Raw genomic sequence first — 24902 nt, 5'->3', positions numbered from 1 at the left:
GCAGCTAAGTTAACTCTAACCTGGATGGAAAGTTTCTCTAATCCTCGTCTGCAGCCAGTGTACAATATTTCCTGTATATTCCTGAATTATAAAAACACTGCTGCAATGATGAAAAAATGTCTTGTTATTAAAGTGGAAAGTGCGCTGCTGGTTTTAGTCTCATTCAAACATGCCATGTTATTTTTACCAACAGCTCACTCCTGCATCAGTGTAGACTCTGGCAACTTTTACCTTTTATAAAACAAGCCATCAAAATAACCCCAGCTTACATTAATCCTGTACGAATTGAAATGTCGGTAAAACGCTATTATGTGTAGACACTCGAAGAAGCGCGTACTTGTATTCTCTGACGTAGCTGAAGTCAGTTTCCTATTTACCAGCTTCTTTGTTGAATTTTCACGTTCCATCTCAAATGGTGCAACAGTTATTAATATAATGCATAAGACGCCAGAATGTAATTGCTGCACCGTTTAAGGTGGAACAGAAAATTTTGAACAAAAAGCTGGAGGAAAGGAAGCTAACTTAAGCCTCATTGTTCTCTGTGGCTAAAATCAAGTCAATATGTAAACATTACTGTACTGTATCATGTGTGTACCTCAGAACACATAACAATCACAGAAAAAAGCTTTGATTTTATGTGGTAAAGTTGACTGTTGTGAATGGCCAAGCTTAGGGTGATGCTAATTGTGCACTGCATTCACTTAAGACTGCAAGGTAAATGGTAAGAGTAAACAACATAATGGCTGAATTAAATGTTTTAACTGCAATACTCCAGCAGAGCTTTAAGTTAGAATTAAAAAAGAATAATCTGCCCACCTACATAACTTACTTAAACAGACAGCTGGTACTCCAACTCAGCCCCGCCTTCTGCCAAAGTTCTAGCATTTTGCCAAGTAAACAAAGCACAATCGATCTCAATCAGTCTCGATCTAGCAATCATGCTTTGTGCCAACAGAGAAGCTGTGGCCTGATAGAAAACCTATTGTTCAAATATTTATGGCAGTATACAGAGCTATGCTTGTCAGTTTTTTGGTGCAACAATACTCAAGAGAATACTTGCTGAATCCTACTTAGTGAGTGAGTGTGTGTGTGTGTGTGTGTGTGTGTGTGTGTGTGTGTGTGTGTGTGTGTGTGTGTGTGTGTGTGAGGGAGAGGTAGAGGTAGAGTGTGCAGCCAAGCGTATAATTGAGAAAGACCTGAGGTTACTTGTATTTGGTGTTAACAACAGAAAGAGTTATTTTAACATTCATGTATCCATAAATATGCTGTCAGTCAAAGTAAAGTAATATACACCAGAATATTAAAATCTTCGTATGTAAGGGCTGGAAAAGGAATGTGAAAGCTAAACTGAGTGCTTCATTGAATATGGAATGGAAAGTGGCTCATTTTGATAATGTGGTTATGAAAAATGTAACCCCTTAAACCCATGGCATCCATATGTCCACACTTCAGTTCATCATTCTCAACTACATCATTAGCTCATAGTAGCTCTTGAACAATTCATGCTGTTTACTGAATAATAATATTTTAAGATTAACAACTGAATATTAAGCCTAGAGGTCAAGGGGTGAATATGTATTGCACATCTTTACAGTGGGCCCAATACGTATATGGACACTAACCATTGGTAAATACTGGTGTTCTTTAGGTTACTTCATAAAATGTTTGTTATGAAATGGATCTTCCCAGTCATAAAATCTGATTGGCTCAACCACATTTGCTGTTAAATACACAATATATGCACACTCTCTCACAACAACCAATTAATTCTGGATTAGTCTTTGACTCTAATGCTGCTCGCAGGGACTGCTGAGTGCACTGAAGAACTTAGAACCCATTTTTGTTTAAACTGAGGGACTGACAACTTATTTTCATACATAGTGCAATATGTAGGCAGCAGGAAGTTATTTGACATTAAGCCCAGAGTGGTAAAGGGTTGGTGCTATATGACTCGTGGTGATAATTTGTTAATCAAAAAATACCTATAAACAAAGGTCTGGGTATTAAACAGTGCTGTATTATGATATCTTCATTATTATAAGAAAAAACTTTTTAAAATCATGACATTATCACACTGTATAGTTGCTGTCATTTTGAGACAGACCTTAAATTTAGTGTTTTCAAAATCCAGGCTTGGAGCCCCCCTGCACTGTATAGTTAAGTGTTAGTTTTTGCTGTATGCACCTCGTTCATCTGAAGATGGAATTAATCAGCTAATAATATAAGGTGTTTTAACCAGGAAGCCAAAAGTATACAGTGCAGGGGTTGCAGGGCTGGAGCTGGGGAACTCTGAACTAACTGCACTAGCAAACTTACAAAATCATGTCTGTCAAACCACAACATGGACTATGTTGACATTATTAGGTTGAAGTGGCACAAATGTTTTCAGGGCTGAGTGGACACACAAACCTGATCTTTTGAAATCTGCATACTTTCATATGTGGTCCAAGATCAGATACGTATCCGATTCGTGGCCATGTGACCTTAATGTGAACTTTCAGATCGGAATTCATTCGCTATTTTACCACTGTGTACATAACTCACTGAGAGCTGAACAGAGTTACTCATTTTCGCAGCAAAGATCGTTCTCACCATTAGTCTGTTTGCTGATGATGCACATGACACACGCGGTCAATTCATGTGACGTTACTGAGTAGGATGTGCTCATGCGGGTCATTTCAGGACGCTGGTTCTGATTTGTATTATTTGCCAATTATCTAATTATCTTCTCATCACTTATCTATGAAGAGCTGTTAGGCTTCTAAATGCTTTGAGAGACTCTCTAGAAGAGACCTGAGCATTGTACGTCCCGCGGGCCACAACCGGCCCTCTGACTATCTCTGATTGGCCCCCATGCGATTGTTGGTAAATTAGAAGTGAAAAGTAACTACGTGTGTAAGTACGACACCTATTACACTGTGATAGGTGCACAAAATACAACTTTTTGCGTCTGCCTGGTCAGTGCGCTTCACTCAAATGTGTCAGCAAATGCGTTGGACAGCTTTCAAGATCGCTCTTAGCCCTTAAATATGCCAGCTAATGTTAAAAATAAGAAAGATTGATGCTGAATGCAGGGTTTTTAACAAGACATAGACTTCTAAATATTTATTTACTGAAGTCAAAGGTAAAGCTGTGTGCTTGGTTTGTGGAGAACAGATAGCTGCGTTTAAGGATTACAGTCTGAATCGCCATTACGAGAGTAAGCCCGTGGAGAAACACAAGAGCTCGACTGATGCAGAGCAGGCTCAGCCATCTGATGATCTGCTAGCGAAAGGCAGCAATGATTTTTTACAAAGCTCATCCAGGGCTGCAGCAGTCAGGACCAGCTTAGTAATATCGCACAAAATTGCAAGAAACAGTAAGCCATTTAATTTGAATGGCATGAAAATGTGCTATTTCATGTCAGGTTATGATGCTAGTTTTTTAAACAATGCAAAATATTTACAGTTTTCTAAACTGAACCATCACAAGTTTATTAAATAATAATATAATCCTCCACATTTTGATTGTATCATTGTAATGTTTCATTTACTGTTTTTTTTAATATATAATGGGTTATTATAAATGCTGTATACAGTATATATGTATTGGGCAGAACTGAGTTAAGTATATTAGTCTGGCCCTCTAAAACTGTTCCAACTTCTCATGTGGCCCCTTGGGAAAATTAATTGCCCACCCCTGCTCTAGAATATAGAGGGGGGTTGGGAATGAGATAAATATATACGTCAGGAAAACTTTGATAGCTTTTTGGCCAGTTTAAGCAAACACAGCCTTTATTATTGACTTTGTCAAGGTATTGTTAACATTTTTTCTTTTCCAAAGTAAGAGGAGTAATTTTAGCCATCTTTCAACTCTAATTATGCTTGTGCGGAGCAGTGAAGCCAGGAATTCGGTCCCAAATATAGAGGCCACAACAGAAAAATCATGTGACTGAAACCCTAGGATACAGTGATGGGTGATTGAACATTCTTCTCCTAATTCAACAGTCTATGGTTACTTAATAGTGATACCATACTCTACAGAAACTACATTTGATGGTGGAATACTTGTTTACATATATGTTTATTATTATAATGTTAAAATGTTTTATATATTGAATTAAGTATTGAATTAAGTATTGTTTGCAATATATTGTGCTGCACTTATATATTATAGTTTATTGAATTGCACTGTGTATTGTAGTTTACTTTCTTGTTGAATGGACTGTGTATTGTAGTTTACTGTATTGTATTGCATTGTACGGCACAGAGTTCTGTGTTCAACTCCGTTCCTTTTTTCTGGGTATCTATAGCGACTTTTGTATCTAGCAGTATCTGAGCTCAGGACTGTCTTTTTCTCTAACCTATTGGTAACCAGCAAAGATACTTTCTCTAGATTGACAAAGCACTTCTTGTAAGTCGATCTGGATAAGAGCATCTGCTAAATGCTGCAAATGTAAATGTAAATATATTTTAACATAATCGTGTGTTTTGGTGATTGCGTTGAGCCTAAGAACACCCTTCTCCATGATAAAAATCACAGAAATGCACAGCCTCTCGAGGCTCATTACCAAAACATCCTTTGCCTCAGAGAACAATACTTTTGGCACAATATGTGGAGAAATCCAAGAGAAGAATTCCAATCAGACTACTGTAAAGCACAGAGGTGGAAACGTCAAAGTCTGGGGCTCTTGTATTTACACTAGTGTTGATGGATTGCAAATGAAGTGTCCAAACACAATTTGGATGCAAACCTGCTGAAGTCTGCAAAGAAACTGCTCAAACGATAATGATCTGAAACACCAGCTGCCAAGTATAATATGCCATTAAGTACAGGACAGTCTTAAAAAGGTCTGTTTAAAATAAAAGCTGCTTGGTTTGACAGTTTTTTTTTACAAGATAAACTTGTTTTATGTATGGTGCAAATGTCCAGACATAATTGATTGGTGACTCAACTCCAACTCAAATCTGAAGGCAAACGTATGGCCAGAGGAAAAAAAAAATTTGAACAAAACCTGATCAAATTAGGACCACTAACCTTAATGAGAAAAATGACTAGAACCTCTAAAAAAGAGACTAAATGAAAATTCATCATAACTGAAGACTTCAGACTTGACTTGCACCATGTATTCGGACCCCAGAGACTCAAGACTTAACTCTCACCTCAGAGACTCAAGACTCGACTCTGACCCCAGAGACTTGAGATTCAATTCAGACCTCAGAGACTCAACTTGGACCCCAAAGACTCATGCCTTGTCTGAAATCCCAGAGACTCGAGACCCGATTCAAACATCAGAGACTTGAGACTCAACTTGGACCCCAAAGACTCAATACTTGACTCGAACACAAGAGACTCAAGATTGGATTCACATCCCAGAGACTCACACTTGTAATCTTATTCCAGACTTTTGAGATTCACCTGACACCCTAGAGACTCGACTCAAGACTCAAATCTCACGCACACTCTAGAGATTCAAGACGTGCATTCACAAGAAACTCAAAATACCACAGAGACTCAACTCACAACTCACACTCACCCTAGAGACTCTAAATTTGACTCTGACCCCAGACACTCAATACCTAACTTAGACTCAGGCTCATGTCCTGGGGTTTCTATGGCCAAGCGGCTGCATGCAAGCCTTACATCACCAAGCACAATGCGTCAGATGGAGTGGTGTAAAGCACGCCACTGGACTCAGGGACAGACTAATCACGCTTTACTATCTCACAGTCTGATAAACGAATCTGGGTTATTAACCATATTAAACACCTTTGGGATAAACTAGAATGGAGATTGTGAGCCAGGCCTTCTTGTCCAACATCAGTGTCTGACCTCATAAATGCTCTTCTGGATGAATGGGCAAATATTCCCACAATCTTGTAGAGAGCTTCCAAGAAGGTGGTCCAACTCCATATTAATGACTATGAATTTATAATGGGATTGTCATAAAAGGTGTAATGTGTAGGTGTCCCAATACTGTTGTCTGTATACTGTATGTTCAGCAAAATTGCATCAGTGTGTTAAATGTATAACTATAAATGTATGTTCTATAAAACTTAAATATATATATATATAATTAAGATATTTTTCTCAAAATCCTTTTACATGGACAGCAGTTCTTTCAGGGTAATAATGACTAAATAGCAGCTCTATTTTTGTGAAGACTCAAGGCTCAGCATTGGATGAGAAGCTCTAATACCTTCCAGAATAGATGATTAACCTGATCATATTTCAGCCATTCAGAGTCATCTCTGCGAAAATATCAGGTTCAGTTTTCATTGCTTGACATGCCGTTGGCAACTGAAATTGAGAAGGCCTCACATAAGATGAGAAGTGTATACACAGAGAGTAATTGTCTAGATCTGCCCAGTGATTAATTGCTCAGTAGAGCCTATGCACATGCCAGTGCAGTTATTCTGTTCTCCTCCACTGTAGGAGCCGAGAATCGCTGAGCTATCAAGAGAGCTGAGAATAGACGAAGTGAACTCAACCGCTGCTTCTAAATTTAACACGCCCGCAAGAAGTTTACTCCAATCATTTGCAAAAAATTTGGATCTGTGGATTCCTGTTATAAAAACTGTGTTTGTTGACAAGGCACATTGCACACTTCGCTGTAAAAGAGGACACAAACTCAGAGGCTTCTTGGCTGGCTTTTATTTGCTGGGATAAAAACGCAAAAGTGCCTGCTGTAGGAGATCATCACAGGCTGCAAGCTGACACTTACATGCTGTATCGGTCCAACAGCAAGACATGCTGGAGCTAACAAAATAAACCCGAGGATTTGCACAAAGGTGTGTACAACCTCTTCCTGACGCTGTTGCAATTTACTTAGAGCTCCCTCTAATCTTTCATAAATGAATGCAATCGATGGCCAAGACTTATTGACTTCTGCTCCATTATGTCTGTTTGGAGTTTAATAAGTTGGAGAGCAGGCAAATGGATGCCAGGTAAGTCCTGACAGCTAGAGAGAGAAATAGCTGAAATTATTTTTAGAAGGACAAATGCTTTTTTGGCTAGCGAATGTGTGCAAGAATGCTACAGCTTGAGGGAAAGCAGGATGGCACACTGATGGTACTGTAATATAATGTTATGTAAAGTTGTTGCCTGAAAGAAGAGGCTACAGCTACACTATATGACCAATAGTATGTGGACACTTAACCAAACCAGCACAAGCTTGTTGGACACCACAATATGGGGTTGGTTCCCTTGTGCCTATGACAGCTTTTTGTCAAGATTTTGGAGTGTGTCTGTGGTAATTCAGTCAAAAGAGTATTTTATGAGGTCAGGCACTGATGATGGATGAGAAGGCCTGGTGCACAATCTACGTTCCCCAAATTGTTGCCACAAAATTGAAAGCATAAAACTGTCTATAATATATTTTTATACTGCAGCATTAACATTGCCCTTCACTGTAGGTAAAAAAAAACGCAGAAAAACAGTCCCAGACCATTATCCCTCCTCCACCAAACACTACTTTTGGTACTATGCACTCCAGTAGTTAATGTTCTCATACCAGATTCCTCCATCTGACTGGCAGAAAGTGAAGGGTGATTCATCACCCCAGAGAACAGAGATCTATATGATATACTACTTTGGGGCTGAGCTGTTGTGTCCATTTCACAATAATAGCACTTACAGTTGACTGGGGAAGATCTAGCAGGGCAGAAATGTTATAAACTGACTGATGGCAAAACTAACATCCAGTGACCTTTATAGTTACTGAGCTCTTCAGTACAACCCATTCTACTACTAATGTTTGTCTATGGAGACTGCTTGGCAATGTGCTTGATTTTATACACCTGTCAGAAATAGGTATGCCTGAAACACCTGAACTCAATAATTAGGAGGGATGTCCACATACCTTTAGAGATATAGCTTCTAAATGCAAGGCCCTATGACCAGTACTGTTGAAGAAAATGCTTTAAGCAAATGCAAAAGGTTCAATTTTCAGCTCTGACTATAATAGGTTATGATAGCGGTATACATGAAGCATTAAAAGTGTTTTCAAGAGTCTGTGGGAGTAGTCAAACAAAGGGTTATATACAATGGGAATGGGTGCATTCATTAAGTTTGAATCCACTTAATCCTCTCATACCAACACAAGACAATACGTGAAGGTTTTTAAGTCTACTATAGACAAATTACGACTCCAAAATATGCTGACTGTTCTTGTCTCTGGAGCTGTGTTTATAAATCCGAGGCTTGCAGCCCACCTCCAGCTCTTTCTCCCAGTAAATCAATTGCTAGGGTCGCCACTGTAATTGTCCACAAAGTGAAAACCACAGCATGTCATTAATAAAGTGCCGCACAGTTAATGCACACTTTCCTGTTGGACTCTCCAGCTAATTTCAGAGGCAATTTCAACAAGAGAATCAATTTAATCTCAGCTTGCCTGATCTCATATATTGTGTATTTAACTGTGGACTGGTTTTGTTGTGCTGTTCTAGGATACAGGAATGAATGCCTCTGTGTGGATGCTCATGTATGTGTGAGTGAATCTCACCGTGAGCCATCTGACCCACTCTATTCGCCACAGTCATAATCCCTTTGCTGATCAGCTGATCTCTGAGGAGCGCAGCAGTTAAACTCTCAGATTAGCGCCCCTCTCCGCCTTTAATCTGATCTAAATAAAATCGTTGGGCAAGCGTCTGTGTCCTGCGTGCCTTGACTCATCAATAAACAGCGGCAATGAAGCAGCTCCACAGCCTCTAAATCTCTCACTCATTTTTTTTTATTAAAAAAAAATAAATAAATAATAAAAAAAAAATAAATAACATGATCATACATCAGTACTGTACTGTGCAAAAGTCAGACAACTCCTTTAGTTTTGCAGTGCAAATTTTCTCCTTTTTGGTCTATTTCCTTTTCACAGTAACTGCTTCTTGACAGCTACACATCCTTTCAGACTCATAGTTTTAAGTTGCTTTCTTACAGTGGAAGGATGGACAAACACCTGTGGTTGTTTTCAGATCTGAAGTAAGAGTGTAGCTTGATTATCTCCTCTCTTTAAGTACTACTTATCTGATGGTGACTATTTTGGTGGTCTAGAGATCTTGCACGGTTGTTAGGAGTCCCATTTTCTCTGTATTTCTATATTATATAATATCCTTTACTAAACTCCAGTTTTGAAAACTTCTGCTTCGTCAATTATTTTTCTCTTCCTCACGCAACTGGATTACCTTACATCTAATCTCAGAAATATCTCCTTTTGATATTTTAGATGCATATGAGAAAGACATCTGATGGCAGCTGAGGTGGGTTTGGGTAGTTGCTTGTGTGAATGTCAGTGTCTGAAGACAAACAATGTCAGTGACATATTTAGGAACAGTATTCATTGCAGAACACTGTAACTGGTTGGTTTTAAAAATGGGTGAGTTAAAGTGGCAGAATGGTGCACAAAAGTACTGATAGGTTTGATATACATAGTGTTGGAGGCTTTTGTGTAATTTTTTTCCTCACACTGAAAACGGAATTTAGAGTTAAAGAAAAGTGTGGTCAATTTAGTATATATTTAGTTAAATGCAACTTGAAAGTAAATTAAGTATCTACAAAAGATCTAAAGTGGACTGTCCAAATAAAGTGTTACCCATTTTTCTCATGTATTGAAAAAACAGGAAAAAAAAGTTTCACCTGCAGACAAGCTAGTGATATCGACATATAACAGCTGGTGAAACATCTCACAACTAATTAGGCTAACTGGGAATATGTCAGTAACAAAAGATTCCCAAAGAGGCTGAGATTTTCCGAAGTAAAGATGGGGTGGGGTGTAAAAGACTATTCAAAAGAAATTCAGGAATAACATCTCAACATAAAACAACAAAGAATTTGGGGATCTCATCGTCCAAGGAGAATCAGAGAATTACTGGATGGCCCTGATAATCAGGCTCTCAGGCCATACTAAATTAAAAACAGACACAATCCTGTAGTGGAAATCATTGCATGGGCTCAGGAACACTGCCTGAAAACAGTTCATCGCTGCACCCACAAATGCAAGTTAAAATTTCACCATGCAAAAAAGAAGCCACATGTAAACAGGATCCAAAAACACCCCTGCATTCTCTGGCCCAGGGTCATTTAAGACAGAGGCAAAATGGAAAAGTGTCCTGTGGTCCAACGAATTAAAATTTTAAATTCTTTTAGAAATCAAGGATGCTGCATCAGTCTAAAGATGAGAGTGATCAACTGGCTTGGTATCAACACACAGTTTAAAAGCCTGCATCTGTGACAGAGTGGGGGGGTATTAGTGCACATGGCACGGGTGACTTGCACACCTGTGAAGCCACTTTTTCTAAGCCACTTCTCCCTCAGGGTTGAAGGCACCATTAATGCTAAATAATATATACAGATCTTGGAGCAACATCTGCTGCCATACATACAACGTCTTTTTCAGGGAAGGCCTTGCGTATTTCACTAAACCACTATCTGCACGTTACAACAGCATGGTTTTGTAGTAAAATAGGTCTGGATGCTAAACTGACTTGCCTGCAGTCCAGAAATTGTCACCCACTGAAAACATTTGGCGCATTATGAAATGAAATATAAGACAAAGAAGACCCTGAACGGTTAAGCAGCTGAAATCCTACATCAAGCAAGAATGGTTCGAAGAATTTCACTTTCAAAACAATTGGTCTCCTCAATTCCCAAATACTTATGCAGTGTTGTTAAAAGAACAAGTGATGAAACTCTATGGTAAACACCCCTTGTCCCAACTATTTTGAAACATGTTGCTCACATAAAATTCTAAATGGGCATATATTTTTCAAATGACTATAAAATGTGTAAGTTTCAACAGCTGATGTGTTGTCATTGTACTATTTTCAATTAAATAGAGGATTTCAATCATTTTCACATCAGTTCATTCTGTTTTAATTTACATTTTCACAGTGTCTAAACATTTTTTGTAAATAGGGCTGTATGTTTAAAGTATAAACATTTAAAAATAGCCATTTTTCATATTAATTACACATTTCAAAAGTACTTAAATGACTTATTCTTGCCTTTATGACCTGTGAATAATCCCACCTGAAGTAACTGCCTCTCGTTCCTTCTTTAGCGTGGAGCTGGACTTTAAACTGCAAGAGGATAAACTCCAGCCACTGATGAAAAGACTGTGTCCGACAGTGGACCCGCCCTACCCGTCTCTGCCTTACTCACACGAAGTGATCACGTCCACTCCCAAACGCAAGTCCAAGAGCGAGGCCAAGAAGCACGCACGCTGGAAACTGTGGTTCCTCTGATGGATGGACTTTTTGAATGGTTTTCTTGGATTGTCATGGATTTCCGGCATCCATGCGCCATCAGGCTATAAGAACATTCAAAGCCCAATCTGTCTAATTCCACACTGACAAATGGATGTGACGGAGAAGCCACAATCCACTGATCTGTGATTGTAGCACCGCGGGCTGCTGTCAGCAATTGGATTTTAACAAGGAATAACATTTGTTTTCATTCTGTAATCTTTGATAAACCCTGAGGAACTGCTGAGAATTCACCTGCTATCATTGTTAACCAAAAAGGATATATAATTAATTCGCAAGGTAAGGAAGCTTATTTGACTCTATTGGAGCTTTTTTTTCTCCAAAAATCAACTAGTAACTATGACAAATCTCCATCTCTTCTATTTTCTCAGCCTAACTCTTGTCTCCTCCTCCAGGGGCCCGTAAAGCGGAACAGAAACTTCAAAGCTAAAAGCTAGCTCACCACAATGCCAATTTGGAAGCGCACCATCAGAGGCATCTAATCAGCAAAGCACAAACTTTGGGAAATATAAAAAGGACATTTCATTTAAAACCCTTGCTTTCCGTTCGTCTTTCTTGCGTTCTATGGCAAATGTTTTGCCCATTATTTGGCAGAAAAGGGGTTTAAATAAAACAAATGTTAATATTCTAAGTTGTTCTGAAAGACATGATGTGTGAATGCAGAATCAATTAACTGCATGCACCACAGCAGAAGACCATAGAGATATTTTTCATAAGAAAAAATGTTAAGGACAATTAAGTAATTAAGTCTGTAGTTTAAACGTAATAAATAATTCAATTTCCCTGTAAGTATTCATGAAAAAACTGATTTCTATAAACAATATTGACTTTTTTCTATTTTAAACGACAGCCTGTCTTTCACACTAAACAATGACTGTGGTAATACAGAGACTGCAGATTTTCCAAACATGAAGCAATGAAGCAAAGCATTGTATCGCTACAGGCTAATTTAAATGCTTTGTACATTTTGCAGTGTCACTTAAGTCAACAACGAAAACCCTGGTCTTGCATCTGTGCGTAGCTGTCTGACAATACAATCCTCAAAACCTTAAAACCTGAAGAGGGAAATGATACTGGTGACAAAAAGAGGGCTATGTAAATATCTTATTTATATTATATTATATTTTAGACAGTCATTTCCTTGACAGCTTTGTATTTGCTAAAAAAAAACTGACCTTCCTTCAGACCACTGCCTAGCCTATTTCTACTCCAGTGCCAAATATAGTATTTTGTTAGCACTCCACTAAACACTGGAGGAGTCAACACCATCTATACTCTTAAAAATAAAGGTGCTGCAAAGGGTCTTTTGGTGTGATGCCATAGAAAAAAAACTAATGAACTTTAACAGACTACTGAATAATGATGAACTGTTTTTGTAAAACATTTTTCCTTTTCAAAGAATCACACCAATTTTTGAAAAGTTCTGGAAAAATTAAATCACTGAAACGTAAACAAAATCATTCAGTGTGGAGTGATGTGAAACGTTTACTTGTAGAGAAACTTATCAAGGGACATCTTCACAGAGGTGGTGATAGGAACCAGGGGCCATAATACAGAACCTTTCTATCTTTTTGTCTTAAGATCAAGATAAGGTCAAGATCAAGATAAGATTTTCCACAAATTCATTTACAGAAGCAAATCTCATCTTCATTTAGGTATCTTATCTTACAACATACACTACATTTCCAAATGTATTCGATTGTCTGCCTTCTTATGAAATTCAGTGACATCCTATTCTTAATCCATAGGGTTTAATATGATTTTGACCCACCTTTTGCAGCTATAACAGCTTCAACTCTTCTGGGAAGGCTTTCCACAAGGTTTAGGAGTGTGTTTAATGGAATTTATGACCATTCTTCCAGAAGTGCATTTGTGAGTTCAGTCACTAATGTTGGACGAGGAGGCCTGGCTCACAGTCTCCGCTCTAATTCATCCCAAAGGTGTTTTATTGGGTTGAGGTCAGGACTCAAGTTCTTCTGCAGGCCAGTCAAGTTGGCAGCATGAAATTGTCCAAAATCTCTTGATCTGCTGAAGCACTAAGAGTTCCTTTCACTGGAACTAAGGAGCCAAGCCCAAATCCTGAAAAACAACCCCGCACCATAATCCTCCCTCCACCAAACTTTACAGTTGGCACAATGCAGTCAGACAAGTACTGTTCTCCTGGCAACCGCCAAACCCAGACTCATCTGTCGGATTTCCAAATGGAGAAGTGTGATTCATCACTCCAGAGAACAAGTCTCCACTGTTCTGAGTCCAGTGGCGGCACTTTACACCACTGCATTCAACGCTTTGCATTGCACTTGGTGATGTAAAGCTTGGATGCAGCTGCTCGGCCATGGAAACCCATTCCATGAAGCTCTCTACACTGTTCTTGAGCTAATCTGAAGGCCACATGAAGCTTGGAGGCCTGTAGCAATTGACTCTGCAGAAAGTTGGTGACCTCTGCGCGCTATGCGCCTCAGCATCCGCTGACCCCGCTCTGGCCTACTACTTCTTGGCTGAGTTGCTGTCGCTCCCAATTGCTTCCACTTTGTTATAATACTGACAGTTGATTGTGGAACATTTAGTAGCGAGGTAATTTCACAACTGGACAGGTGGCATCCTATCATGGTACCACGCTGGAATTCACTGAGCTCCTGAGAGCGACCCATTCTTTCATAAATGTTTGTAGAAGCAGTCTGCAGGCCTGCGTGCTTAGTTTTATACACCTGTGGCCGTGGAAGTGATTGGAACACCTGAATTCAATGATTTGGATGGGTGACTGAATACCTTTAGCAATATAGTGTATTATCTCGTCTCAAGAAGTCCTCCTTACTTGACAGAATTCGGCAAACAACTATTATGTCTGTTACCTAGCAACCGACCATACATGCACATCTGAAACGTAAACACAGACAGCGTGTCCTTCGAAGGAGGCTTAGACCCACAAAGGCTGAACTGGAATGAGATGGTCTGCTCTACGGCAAATTTCCTGTTTGTGTCACAGCACCGCTGTTCACGCCCTTACCAGTGTATCACGCTCTTGTGAAGTTATTTTAAAGTTCTTTAAAGACGGAGTCAGAAACTTTGATTTTATCTTTTACATTTTTCATTTATAAGAGCTGGAGATGCTTTTCTCTGGCAGCTCCTTGCTCCCTAAAACAAAACAAAACTTTAGCATAAGTTTTGCTTTTAGACCACATTCATTGTTTTTTTTTTCAACGTCTGTATCGTTAGCCATTCAACTCGGTCTAAACCCAATACATTCATTTAATAGTTCACTTCTCTGCTGATGCCGCCATGTTCATGAATCTTAGCAATTAACCTTGGGATAAGTTGGCTGGCGAAGGATTCATGTGTCGGATCCTTTGTTGTCAGGGGAAAGGACACGCATATAAAGAAGTCTTCGAAATGGGACAGCCTAGTCGTGCTACTCTGACACAATCGGCCTTCAAATGCAGCCTACGAAGGATGCAGCACCTGAATTGGGACGCAGCTGTAATCAAAATAAGGAAGGTCAAACAAAACTAAAGCGAGACAAACTGGAAATGAATAATGTTGTGGCAGCGTTTCCTGCTGTTCATCAGAGCTTCGCCGCTCTCCACTTTCAGTTTCATTTCCCAAACGCTTTGTCCGAGCGCACTAGCTAACATTATACCTCCTAATAAACAGACACGCGTTCTGTTCAGCTCGGTCTCCGCATTATTCATCACCATCACTTTTTCCAAACATTAACACACAAAGGTAATACGAGGGGCCATTGGAGATCGCGCCTGGGCTCTTAAAACGCTGTTAAAAAAACCTTCACAAAACCAAGCACCGCTTTCAGTGTAGATAAATGTAGCATCATTATGCTAGTTATAGTAAACTGTGCTGTCACTGCACAAAACAATAGAAACAGATGGTTAAAACAAAAGGTAAGACAGTGCTGGGGTTGTCTTAAAGTTAGGACAGAATTTAGGAGATTTTGTCTAGTTATGGTGTTTCTGTAATACTGCTTTCTTATCTGGAGTTGGGATGGATTAAATCATGAACATAAGAACTGTTGCTCTGTAATAGCTTCTGTCCTAAATTCAGACCTAACTGAAGTTGTCATGGTGACTAAACAGACAAGATTTTAGACTTAAGAAGTTTCTATAATATGGCCCAGGGCTCATGATGTCTACAACAAAAAATACATCTGTTTCATTTACTATCCAAAATGATCAAGCAAGTTTCTCTAGAATTGAGCATTTCACATCAAACCCCATGGAATGGCTTTACATCTTAATCTGCAGGAATTTTGTAAAATGTGGATTTTCAAAAGAACTCATAAAAAGCAAAGATTTTTCCTTGAACCACATATCCATGCTAAGAACCATTTATAAACCTTTATTTTTAAGAGTGTGCTGTGAAAACCACAAGCTAGATCATCTTTTTTTTCTCATTAGTGCACATAATTAGCTTAGAATTACAGTCGAATTGCAGAGTGTGAACAGGCTGTTACTGTAGCATAATGAAACACAGATGCATCGCTATACCTTGGGAAAGTGCAATTGATTTGTATTGTGCAATACACTACATTTTATACTCTTTCTATCCACAAAAACAACGCATTTACAATAAACTAACGGCTGCGAAAACTCCAGGACTGTGCTGTTGTGTTCAAATAGAATATCTTTATTTATTTATTTATTTTGGAAACAGAGCAGAGAAGTGCTGGGTTGTTTGGGGATACTCGCAAAGTAGATCACAGTACTCAGCTCACAGAGATGATTGAATAGTGCCTCTGAACAGGACTCAGCTGCAGGATTAGAAGGTGGGAACTTTTTTTCCTTGCTGAAATTGATTGGCTGCAGCTCTGGTATACCCTCCACAGACGTGGCCTGTGATTGGGCTGCCTCCACTGCAACACCTGCTGCCCAGATACTGTCAGACAGTCTAACTCAGGGGAGAAAATGTCCCTCCAATTCCTCTCTTTCCCGTTTCTCACTCCACTACATACAGTAACCACATACAGGCTGCATATGTTTAGTAATGATAGCTTTTTTCAAGAAAATGTGCATTTAGTATCTAACTAGTCTCATTATATCACCATGATAATAACTAGCATTATTTTATATCTGTCTGTAGATTCCTGCTAATCCAATTAGTTACTAATTACTAGTTACTAATAGACCATCCTGATGATTAATTGAAAAGGCCCTAACAATAGGAAATCATGCATAACACAGTAGTAGGTGATGAAATTCTCCCTCAGGAAGGGGTTTTGTCATAATCATTGTATTGGTATGCCACAAATAATGCTATGCAGAGCAATGCATGCAGAGCAAATGCAAGTAGAGCAAACCACGCTAACCTTTTGGCAGCTGAGCCAAAATGAAAATTCAACAGACCCTGTAGTCAATGGCATTACAGTCAAGTCAGGAATAAAGGCTGGTATTTTGGCCTAACATGGACACCAAAATGATTCTGTTTGCTCTTGTATTGCCTAAAAGGAGCCGCCCGGCTGTCAGCTGCATCAGACAATGCTTTCTGTGTTTAGCGGTCAGCGACACGAGTGTATGAAATGCATGAGACAAACAACTAAAGAGATTTGTTGAAACTGAAATTGGCTTCTTATACAAATTTCCTGTTTCACCCTAAATGCTGCAATAATTACACAGAGGTGCCTGTACAGGTGCCAGAATGTAACTGCTGCTCCAATTAGGAAGGAACAGAAAATTCAAACTAAACTTCAGCCTGGAAGAAATTAACCACACAACATTAACCACTGTTTTTGCCAGGACCATGCTAGTGTTACAAAGCAGTGTTAATATAATTTAATTACGATAATATATATCTTCTTCTTCTTCTTTCGGCTGCTCCCTTTAGAGGTCGCCACAGCAGATCATCTGTCTCCATTTTGCCCTATCCACTGCCTCCTCTACTTTTACACCAACCATCTCCATGTCCACCTTCATTACATCCATAAACCTTCTCTGAGGTCTACCTCTTCTCCTTCTGCCCGGCTGCTCCATCTCCAGCATTCTTTGCCCAATATATCCACTATTCCTCCTCAACACATGTCCAAACCATCTCAACCTGGCCTCTCTGGCTTTATCTCCAAACTGCTCTACCTTCACTGTCCCTCTGATCTGCTCATTTCTAATCTTGTCCATCCTTGTCACTCCCAACGATCCAGCATCTTCATCTCTGCCACCTCCAGCTCAGCCACCTCTTTTAGACAGAGCCACAGCCTCCAAACCATACATCATAGCAGGACGCACTACTGTCTTGTAAACCTTCCCTTTCACTCGTGCTGCTATCCTTCTGTCACACATCAGCCCTGACACCCGACTCCACCCACTCCATCCTGCCTGCACCCTCTTCTTCACCTCTTTTCTACCCTGTCCATTGCTCTGGATGGTTGACCCAAGATATTTGAAGTCATCCACCTTTATGACCTCTACTCCTTGCATCTTTACCTTTGTATCTGCCTCCCTCTCATTCACTCACATGTATTCCTTGTCTCTACTGACCTTCATTCCTCTCCTCTTCAATGCAAACCTTCACCTCTCCAGATTCTCTTCCACCTGCTCTCTACTCTCACCACAGATTACAATGTCATCTGCAAACATCATAGTCCATGGAGCCTCCTGCCTGACCTCATCTGTCAACCTTTCCATCACCATTGCAAACAAGAAGGGGCTCAAAGCTGATCCCTGATGTAACCCTACCTTCACCTTGAAACCATTTGTCACTCCAACTGCACACCTCACCACTGTCTCACTATCCTCATACATGTCTTGCACCACCCTAACATACTTTTCAGCTACACCTGACTTCCTCATACAGCACCACAGTTCCTGTCTTGGCATCCTATCATATGCCTTCTCTAGATCCACAAAGACACAATGTAGCTCCTTCTGACCTTCTCTGTACTTCTCTACCAACACTCTCAATGCAAAAATTGCATCTGTGGTACTCTTTCTGGGTATGAAACCAAACTGCTGTTCACTGATCTGGACCTCTTGCCTTAGCCTTGCTTCAACAACTCTTTCCCATACCTTCATGGTGTGGCTCATCAACTTTATACCTCTGTAGTTACTGCAGCTCTGCACATCACCCTTGTTCTTAAAAATGGGGACCAGTACACTACTTCTCCACTCATCAGGCATCCTCTCACTCTCCAGGATTTTGTTAAACAACCTGGTTAGTCCACTGCCTTCTCTCCTAAACATCTCCATACTTCCACAGGTATGTCATTTGGACCAACTGCCTTTCCATTCTTCATCCTTTTTAAAGCTGCGCTCACTTCCTCCTTACTAATTCTCTGCACTGCCTGATCCACTATCTCTCCCCCCATTGTCCTCCTCTCTCTTTCTCGTTTCCCTCATTCATTAGTTCTTCAAAGTACTCATCTACTCAACACTCTCTGTTCACTCACTAGTACATTTCCCTCTCTATCCTTAATCAGCCTAACCTGCTGTGCATCCTTTCCAGCTCTATCTCTCTGTTTAGCCAAACGATACAAGTCCTTTACTCCTTCTTTACTCTCCAGCCTCTCATACAGCTCAACATAGGCCTGAGCCTTTGCCTTTGCCACCATTCTTTTCACTATGCGCCTAGCCTCACAGTACTCCTGCCTACTTCCTTCATTTCTCTGGTTATCCCACTTTTTCCTAGCTGCCTTCTTGTTCTGAATACTCTCCTGGACTTCCTTATTCCACCACCAACTTTCCTTGTCTTCTTTCCTCTGACCGGACGAAACACCCAACACATTCTTGCCAGTTTCTCTCACCACCTTAGCTGTAGTTTCCCAGTCCTCAGGTAGCTCCTCTCTGCCCCCAAGGGCCTGTTGCAATTTTTCTCTGAACTGCCTGCAACCATCCTCCTCCTTCAGCTTCCACCATCTAATCTTTGGCTCTGTCTTCACTCTCTTCCTCTTCTTTGTTTCTAATCTCATTCTACAGACAACCACCCTATGCTGCCTTGCTACACTTTCCCCTGGCACCACTTTACAATCTCCAATCTCCTTTAGGTGGCATCTCCTGCTAAGGATATAATCCACCTGTGTGCACCTCCCTCCACTCTTGTATGTCACCCTGTGTTCTTCCCTCTTCTGAAAATACGTGTTCACCACAGCCATTTCCATTCTCTTTGCAAAATCTACAACCATCTGACCTTCTGCATTTCTGTCTTTCACACCATACATACCCAGCACCTCTTCATCCCCTCTGTTCCCTTCACCAACATGTCCATTGAAGTCTGCACCAATCACCAATCTCTCCTCTTTAGGGACACCATCTACCACTTCATCCATCTTACTCCAAAATTCCTCTTTCTCCTGTAACTGACAACCAACCTGTGGTGCATATGAACTGACCACATTCAAAATCACACCATCAACCTCCAACTTCAGGCTCATGATCCTGTCTGACACTCTCTTTACATCCAAAACACTTTTCACAAGCTGTTCCTTTAGGATTATCTCTACTCCATTTCTCGTCCTCTCTACACCATGACAGAACAGTTTGAATCCACCTCCAATGTTCCTGGCCTTGCTTCCTTTCCATCTGGTCTCCTGAACACACAGAATATCTACCTTCCTTCTCTCCATCATGTCTGCAAGCTCTCTGCCTTTACCAGTCATTGTCCCTATGTTCAGAGTCCCTACTCTAACCTCCACTCTCCTGCCTTTCCTTCTCTCTCGCTTCCTTCTAACCCGCCTTCCTCCTCTCCTCTTTGATGGTCTTCGACCTACAGTAGTCCAATTTCCACCGGCACTCTGCTGGTCAACAGCACCGGAGGTGGTCGTTGTTAACCCGGGCCTTGACCGATCCGGTATGGCAATCATATTTTTGATCCACATGATAGTTTTGATAGAACCCTCACCATTTTTCCGGGTTTGTGACCGGCACCAGAAGTAGACAAAGTACACCCCTAATGGGTGTATATCAGGTTTGCTTTTACTATTTTGCAGAAATGTAATATTTCATATTTACAAATGATTCTAACTTAAAAATGAAGGGACATCCTAGAATAGTAAGCAACTTACAAAATAGCTTAAGTATCTAAAATGGTTTTGTTAAAAAAGGTATATATTGTGATATATATCAAAACCATCAGATGATAAATTCTTGTCCATATGGCCTACTACTAGTACAATCTTTCAAAAATTCTAAAATCGCTTATGCAAAGGTTTGGGCACTCTGGTTGAAATTGTGTTGTGGAAAAAAACACTCACAAAAAAAAAACAATACAGTGTGTACAAGTGGCAAAAAAGCATGTAAATAGGTGTATCAAGCTGTGTTTCTTATGGTAAAAGAAACCAGAAATAGAATTTAAAATTTGCATTATAATCACACAAATCACCAACAAATCACTTTATGAAGGTAAATATTAATTGATTTTCTTAAACTTAGTAATCCAATTTAACTGATTATTGTTACAGTCCTACACTGCCAGAAATAAGCCATACTGGTTATTTTTGGTCTAACATGGTACAATTTAATTGTACTTTTAAACATACACAATATGGGCAAAAGTATAATTATGAAATTCAAGATTTTCACCCACACCCACTGCATATATAAAGAGCACGTGGCCATACAATCTCTATAGACAAGTAATGGCATTACTGAAAAGCTTGGTCAGTAAATGTGCCACTGTCATAGAAAGTCACCTCTGCCACACGGAAGTTTGTGCTAGATCTGCTAGATCTGTCCTGAAAGTGCTAATATTGTGAAAAGGATAAATAAACTGACCACACAAACTCTCCACGCAAGGCGGCAGTGCGCTGAACCATGTACCAATGTAAAAATGGCCTATTGTCTATTGCATCACCAACTACAGAGTTCTAAAGTGCCTCTGGAAATAACATCAGTGCAAGAACTGTCTGTCAGGAGCATGGCTGAGTAGCAGCATGCAAGCCTAAGATCACTATGTGCGATGCCATGCATCAGCTGGAATGGTATAAAGCATGCCAGCACTGGACTCTAGAGCTGAGGAAATGTGTTCTCTGGAGTGATAAATCACGGCTTCGCTATTTGCCAGTCTGATGGACAAATCTAGGTTTGGCAGATGTAGGGAGAACACTGTCTATTGGAATGCATAGTGCCAACACAGTAAAGATTGCTGGTAGAGGAGGGATAATGTACTAAGGCTGTTTTCAGGGATTTGGCTCAGCCCCTTAACTCCAGTGGAGGGCAATGTTAAGGATATTTAGACAACTACATGGTACCAACATTGTGGCAGCAGTTTAGGGAAGGCACTTTCCTGATCCAGCATGATTGTGACCCTTCTGTGCACAAAGTGAGGTCCTTAAAGACGTGGTTTGACTCATTTGGTGTGGAGTGGCCTGCACAGAGTCCTGACCTCAACCCCAATGAAGAGCTCTGGGATGAATTGGAATGTTGATTGTGAGCCAGGCCTTATCGACAAATATCAGCGCCTGACCTCACAAATGCTCTTTCGATTGAATGGGCACCAATTACCACAAGATCATCACCATACACTGTTTCACCACTGGACTGATAACAGATTCTCATTTCAAAGCTTGAGGCCTGTTCTCAAGATAAATCCTGTACTTTAATTTACTTTTAAAGGTTTACTTTTAAAGGCTAAACTGACAAAGAAATTATGGTGTATTAGACAAGATGGCTCAAAATAATAACTACTAATTGTGTTCGACACTGACTTTGAGGATTATGCTATATTAACAATACTCAAGATGACTCTGCATACTGGATTAAAAATTGAAACTATGAGCAAGTTCATGCACAGACTGTAGGCTTCAATTGAAAGGTATCAATACAGTCTAAGTCTTATAGACTTCAAGGACAAAGATGTATGGACAGATGAAGATTAACGTGCACCATAGTAAAGGAATTACAAAGTGTAGAGACAAAAGAAACGATCTGTGAGCCAAAATGTCACCTATAGCACCTTCTACAGTGTACAGAAACCTATGTCTATAAAGGTTTTTAGTTCCCAAAGTCATTGAATTATGCCTTAGTAGTAAGTCAAGGTGACTTTGCCAGCATTGCTTCATCAGTTGGAGTCATGGAAAAAATTCCTCAGCATTTAAACCTGATTGACTCACAGATTTGATGTCATGAAACTCATTAAAAGGTTATGTGCCTGTCTCTAAAGGCTAAAGGTGAGAAATGGAATCAAATTGCCAGGGTATAGGTGTTTTGATGCCACAGTAATTATCTGACAGATGGTGTCACAGACCCCGCCACCCACCCTTTAATTTAGAGGTGGTTGTTTCCACTTGCATAACAAAGCATTGTTAATTTATTATTTGCATTTCTCACATGTCTCTAAGGGTGTGTTCAGGCTTAACAGGTCTGGTTGAATATTGCTATCTGTACTCTGGTGCACACTAAACAAGCAGACAGAAACCCCCTGAGCAAGTTGGTCTTGGTTCGACTCAAAACTAACTCTGGCGTGGTTTGTTTGAAGTATGAAACCAAAAAACAAGTTTCTGATGCTGTTTTGACATATTAATGTGCTTTATCATCTCTGTATAAACTCTGAATCAGTGATCATAAAACAAATAGCTTCCATTTTTAAAACGAGACTAAGGCCCATTTGAAGTCATTATAAAATGCGCAATTCACACATTTTGATTGCACAACTACATTATATATTAAGTGCAATGGTTTCTCCTTTTTGTAAAAGCAGTATACTACTGGAGGCTGTGTTACAGGGATTTCACCCTGCTTTGTGTTGTGCAAAACCATAGTAGCACAGGGAGGCCTGTGGTTTATCACACTAATATGACAAGACAGATAAAGCAAGACATAAATAAAACCAACAAGCCTAGATAGAAAAGAAAAAATCTTGATTCAAGAAACATCATTGTACATTATTACAGTTACTGTACATCATAAAATCTCCTCAGTCAGTTGGGACCTTTTACTCGTATGACTTTGGTTTACATATTGTGGTTTGATGTTAGTGTGAACACTTCTTCTTCTTCTTCTTCTTCTTTCGGCTGCTCCCTTTAGGGGACGCCACAGCGGATCATCTGCCTCCATTTTGCCCTATCCACTGCCTCCTCTACTTTTACATCAACTATCTCCATGTCCACCTTCACTACATCCATAAACCTTCTCTGAGGTCTACCTCTTCTCCTTCTGCCCGGCTGCTCCATCTCCAACATTCTTTGCCCAATATATCCACTATTCCTCCTCAACACATGTCCAAACCATCTCAACCTGGCCTCTCTGGCTTTATCTCCAAACTGCTCCACCTTCACTGTCCCTCTGATCTGCTCATTTCTAATCCTGTCCATCCTTGTCACTCCCAACGAAAATCTCAGCATCTTCATCTCTGCCACCTTCAGCTCAGCCTCCTGTCTTTTAGACAGAGCCACAGTCTCCAAACCATACATCATAGCAGGACGCACTACGTAAATCATAACCACAATGCAACAATATATTACTTTCACTGTTTTCCAGTTAAAGGGACCCAAACTACAAGTATAAACACACCCCAAGACTATATGCATGATGCCTTTTTAAAACATACATTTCCTCTCTGTAGATTATCCATGCCTGTCCTTGTATGCAATTTGTGCAGTGTGCGTGTGCAACAGCTGATAGCTGAATCTGACCAAGTGTGAGCAGCACAGCATAGGAGCAGAAACCACGCATCTAATCAAGCATCATCAATCATACAGTTTGAGAGAATTAATTAGTAATTCATTTTTAGTAATTATGCCAACACTGTTAATAGACTGCATTTTAATATAGTTTTTAACATAGACATACATATACCAAAACCTATAGTGTTTATACTATATAAGAGAGACAATTACACTTTACTGCCCACTTTATTAGACAAACATACATCGTAGGTGTATAGTTAGGGCCTGACATTAATTTTGTCATTATGTCTAACCACAGACACAACACTGTCTGGATATACTTGGTTGGTGGACTATTCTAAACATAAAAATGGCAATGAGGTGATTACAAACCCAAGCTGCTAGTACAAATGCAACACACAGACACTATCAGGCCACTACAAAGTTGACGTCACTGCTGTGCTGGTAATGCTCCTCTACCAGAAAAAGTGTATGGTCAATGGTGGTCCTTTTCCAGTGGTGGACAGGGTAAAAGGAGATGTTCATATATTGGCTACAGCCTGTGATCGTAAACATACAAGTGCACCCTATGATAAGTGTTTCTGATAAAAATGGCCAGTGGGTTTAGGTACAAGGTTGGTGTACTTAATAAACCAGTGTTTAGTGTACATTGGAATGTTCCCTGTGAGAAATGCTTACAGATGTCCAGCTGAGGCACATGAAAGCAAAGTAGAGGCAAGAGCTGTTCACCAAGTGCCTGCGATAACCCCAATGACCAAGTCCCTGCCTGCCATACAGAGGGAGTCCATTTACATGAAGAGTGGCCAGGGTCACCCTCATAGATATTCCCAATACGCACCCAGAGAGAGAGAGAGAGAGAGAGAGAGAGAGAGAGAGAGAGACCAAATTAATGCATGGAGAGTGATCTCTCTCACCACCCAGCAAGAACAAGGTCAGTCTGACCATCCAGAGAATTCTACTCAAACTAATGAATTACAGCATGCTAAATTTATTTACACATAACATGAAGAGAAGAGCAAAACAGACGGCACCTCTACAAAATATATTGTTATTTGTCATCAGTGCATTTCAAGATACCCCAAGTACATATTATAATGTATTTTTAA

At 40.0% G+C, this 24902-nt stretch overlaps 1 protein-coding gene across 2 annotated transcripts in view; it reads left to right on the top strand.

The window, feature by feature from the left end:
• insyn2ab (inhibitory synaptic factor 2Ab) overlaps nucleotides 1-13213 on the top strand; it is a 70417-nt gene extending 57204 nt beyond the window's left edge. For both annotated transcript variants that reach the window (XM_017713427.2, XM_017713426.2), the window contains exons 4-5: nucleotides 11033-11516; nucleotides 11633-13213. In XM_017713427.2, the coding sequence (XP_017568916.1) occupies nucleotides 11033-11216 (184 nt within the window). In that variant the 3' untranslated portion in view covers nucleotides 11217-11516; nucleotides 11633-13213. The remainder of the gene's footprint in view (nucleotides 1-11032; nucleotides 11517-11632) is intronic.
• The last annotated feature ends 11689 nt before the right edge of the window (nucleotides 13214-24902 follow it).

Source organism: Pygocentrus nattereri, chromosome 10 (assembly GCF_015220715.1).
Source record: "Pygocentrus nattereri isolate fPygNat1 chromosome 10, fPygNat1.pri, whole genome shotgun sequence".
NCBI lineage: Eukaryota > Metazoa > Chordata > Actinopteri > Characiformes > Serrasalmidae > Pygocentrus > Pygocentrus nattereri.
This window is presented reverse-complemented; position numbering and strand designations above follow the sequence as displayed.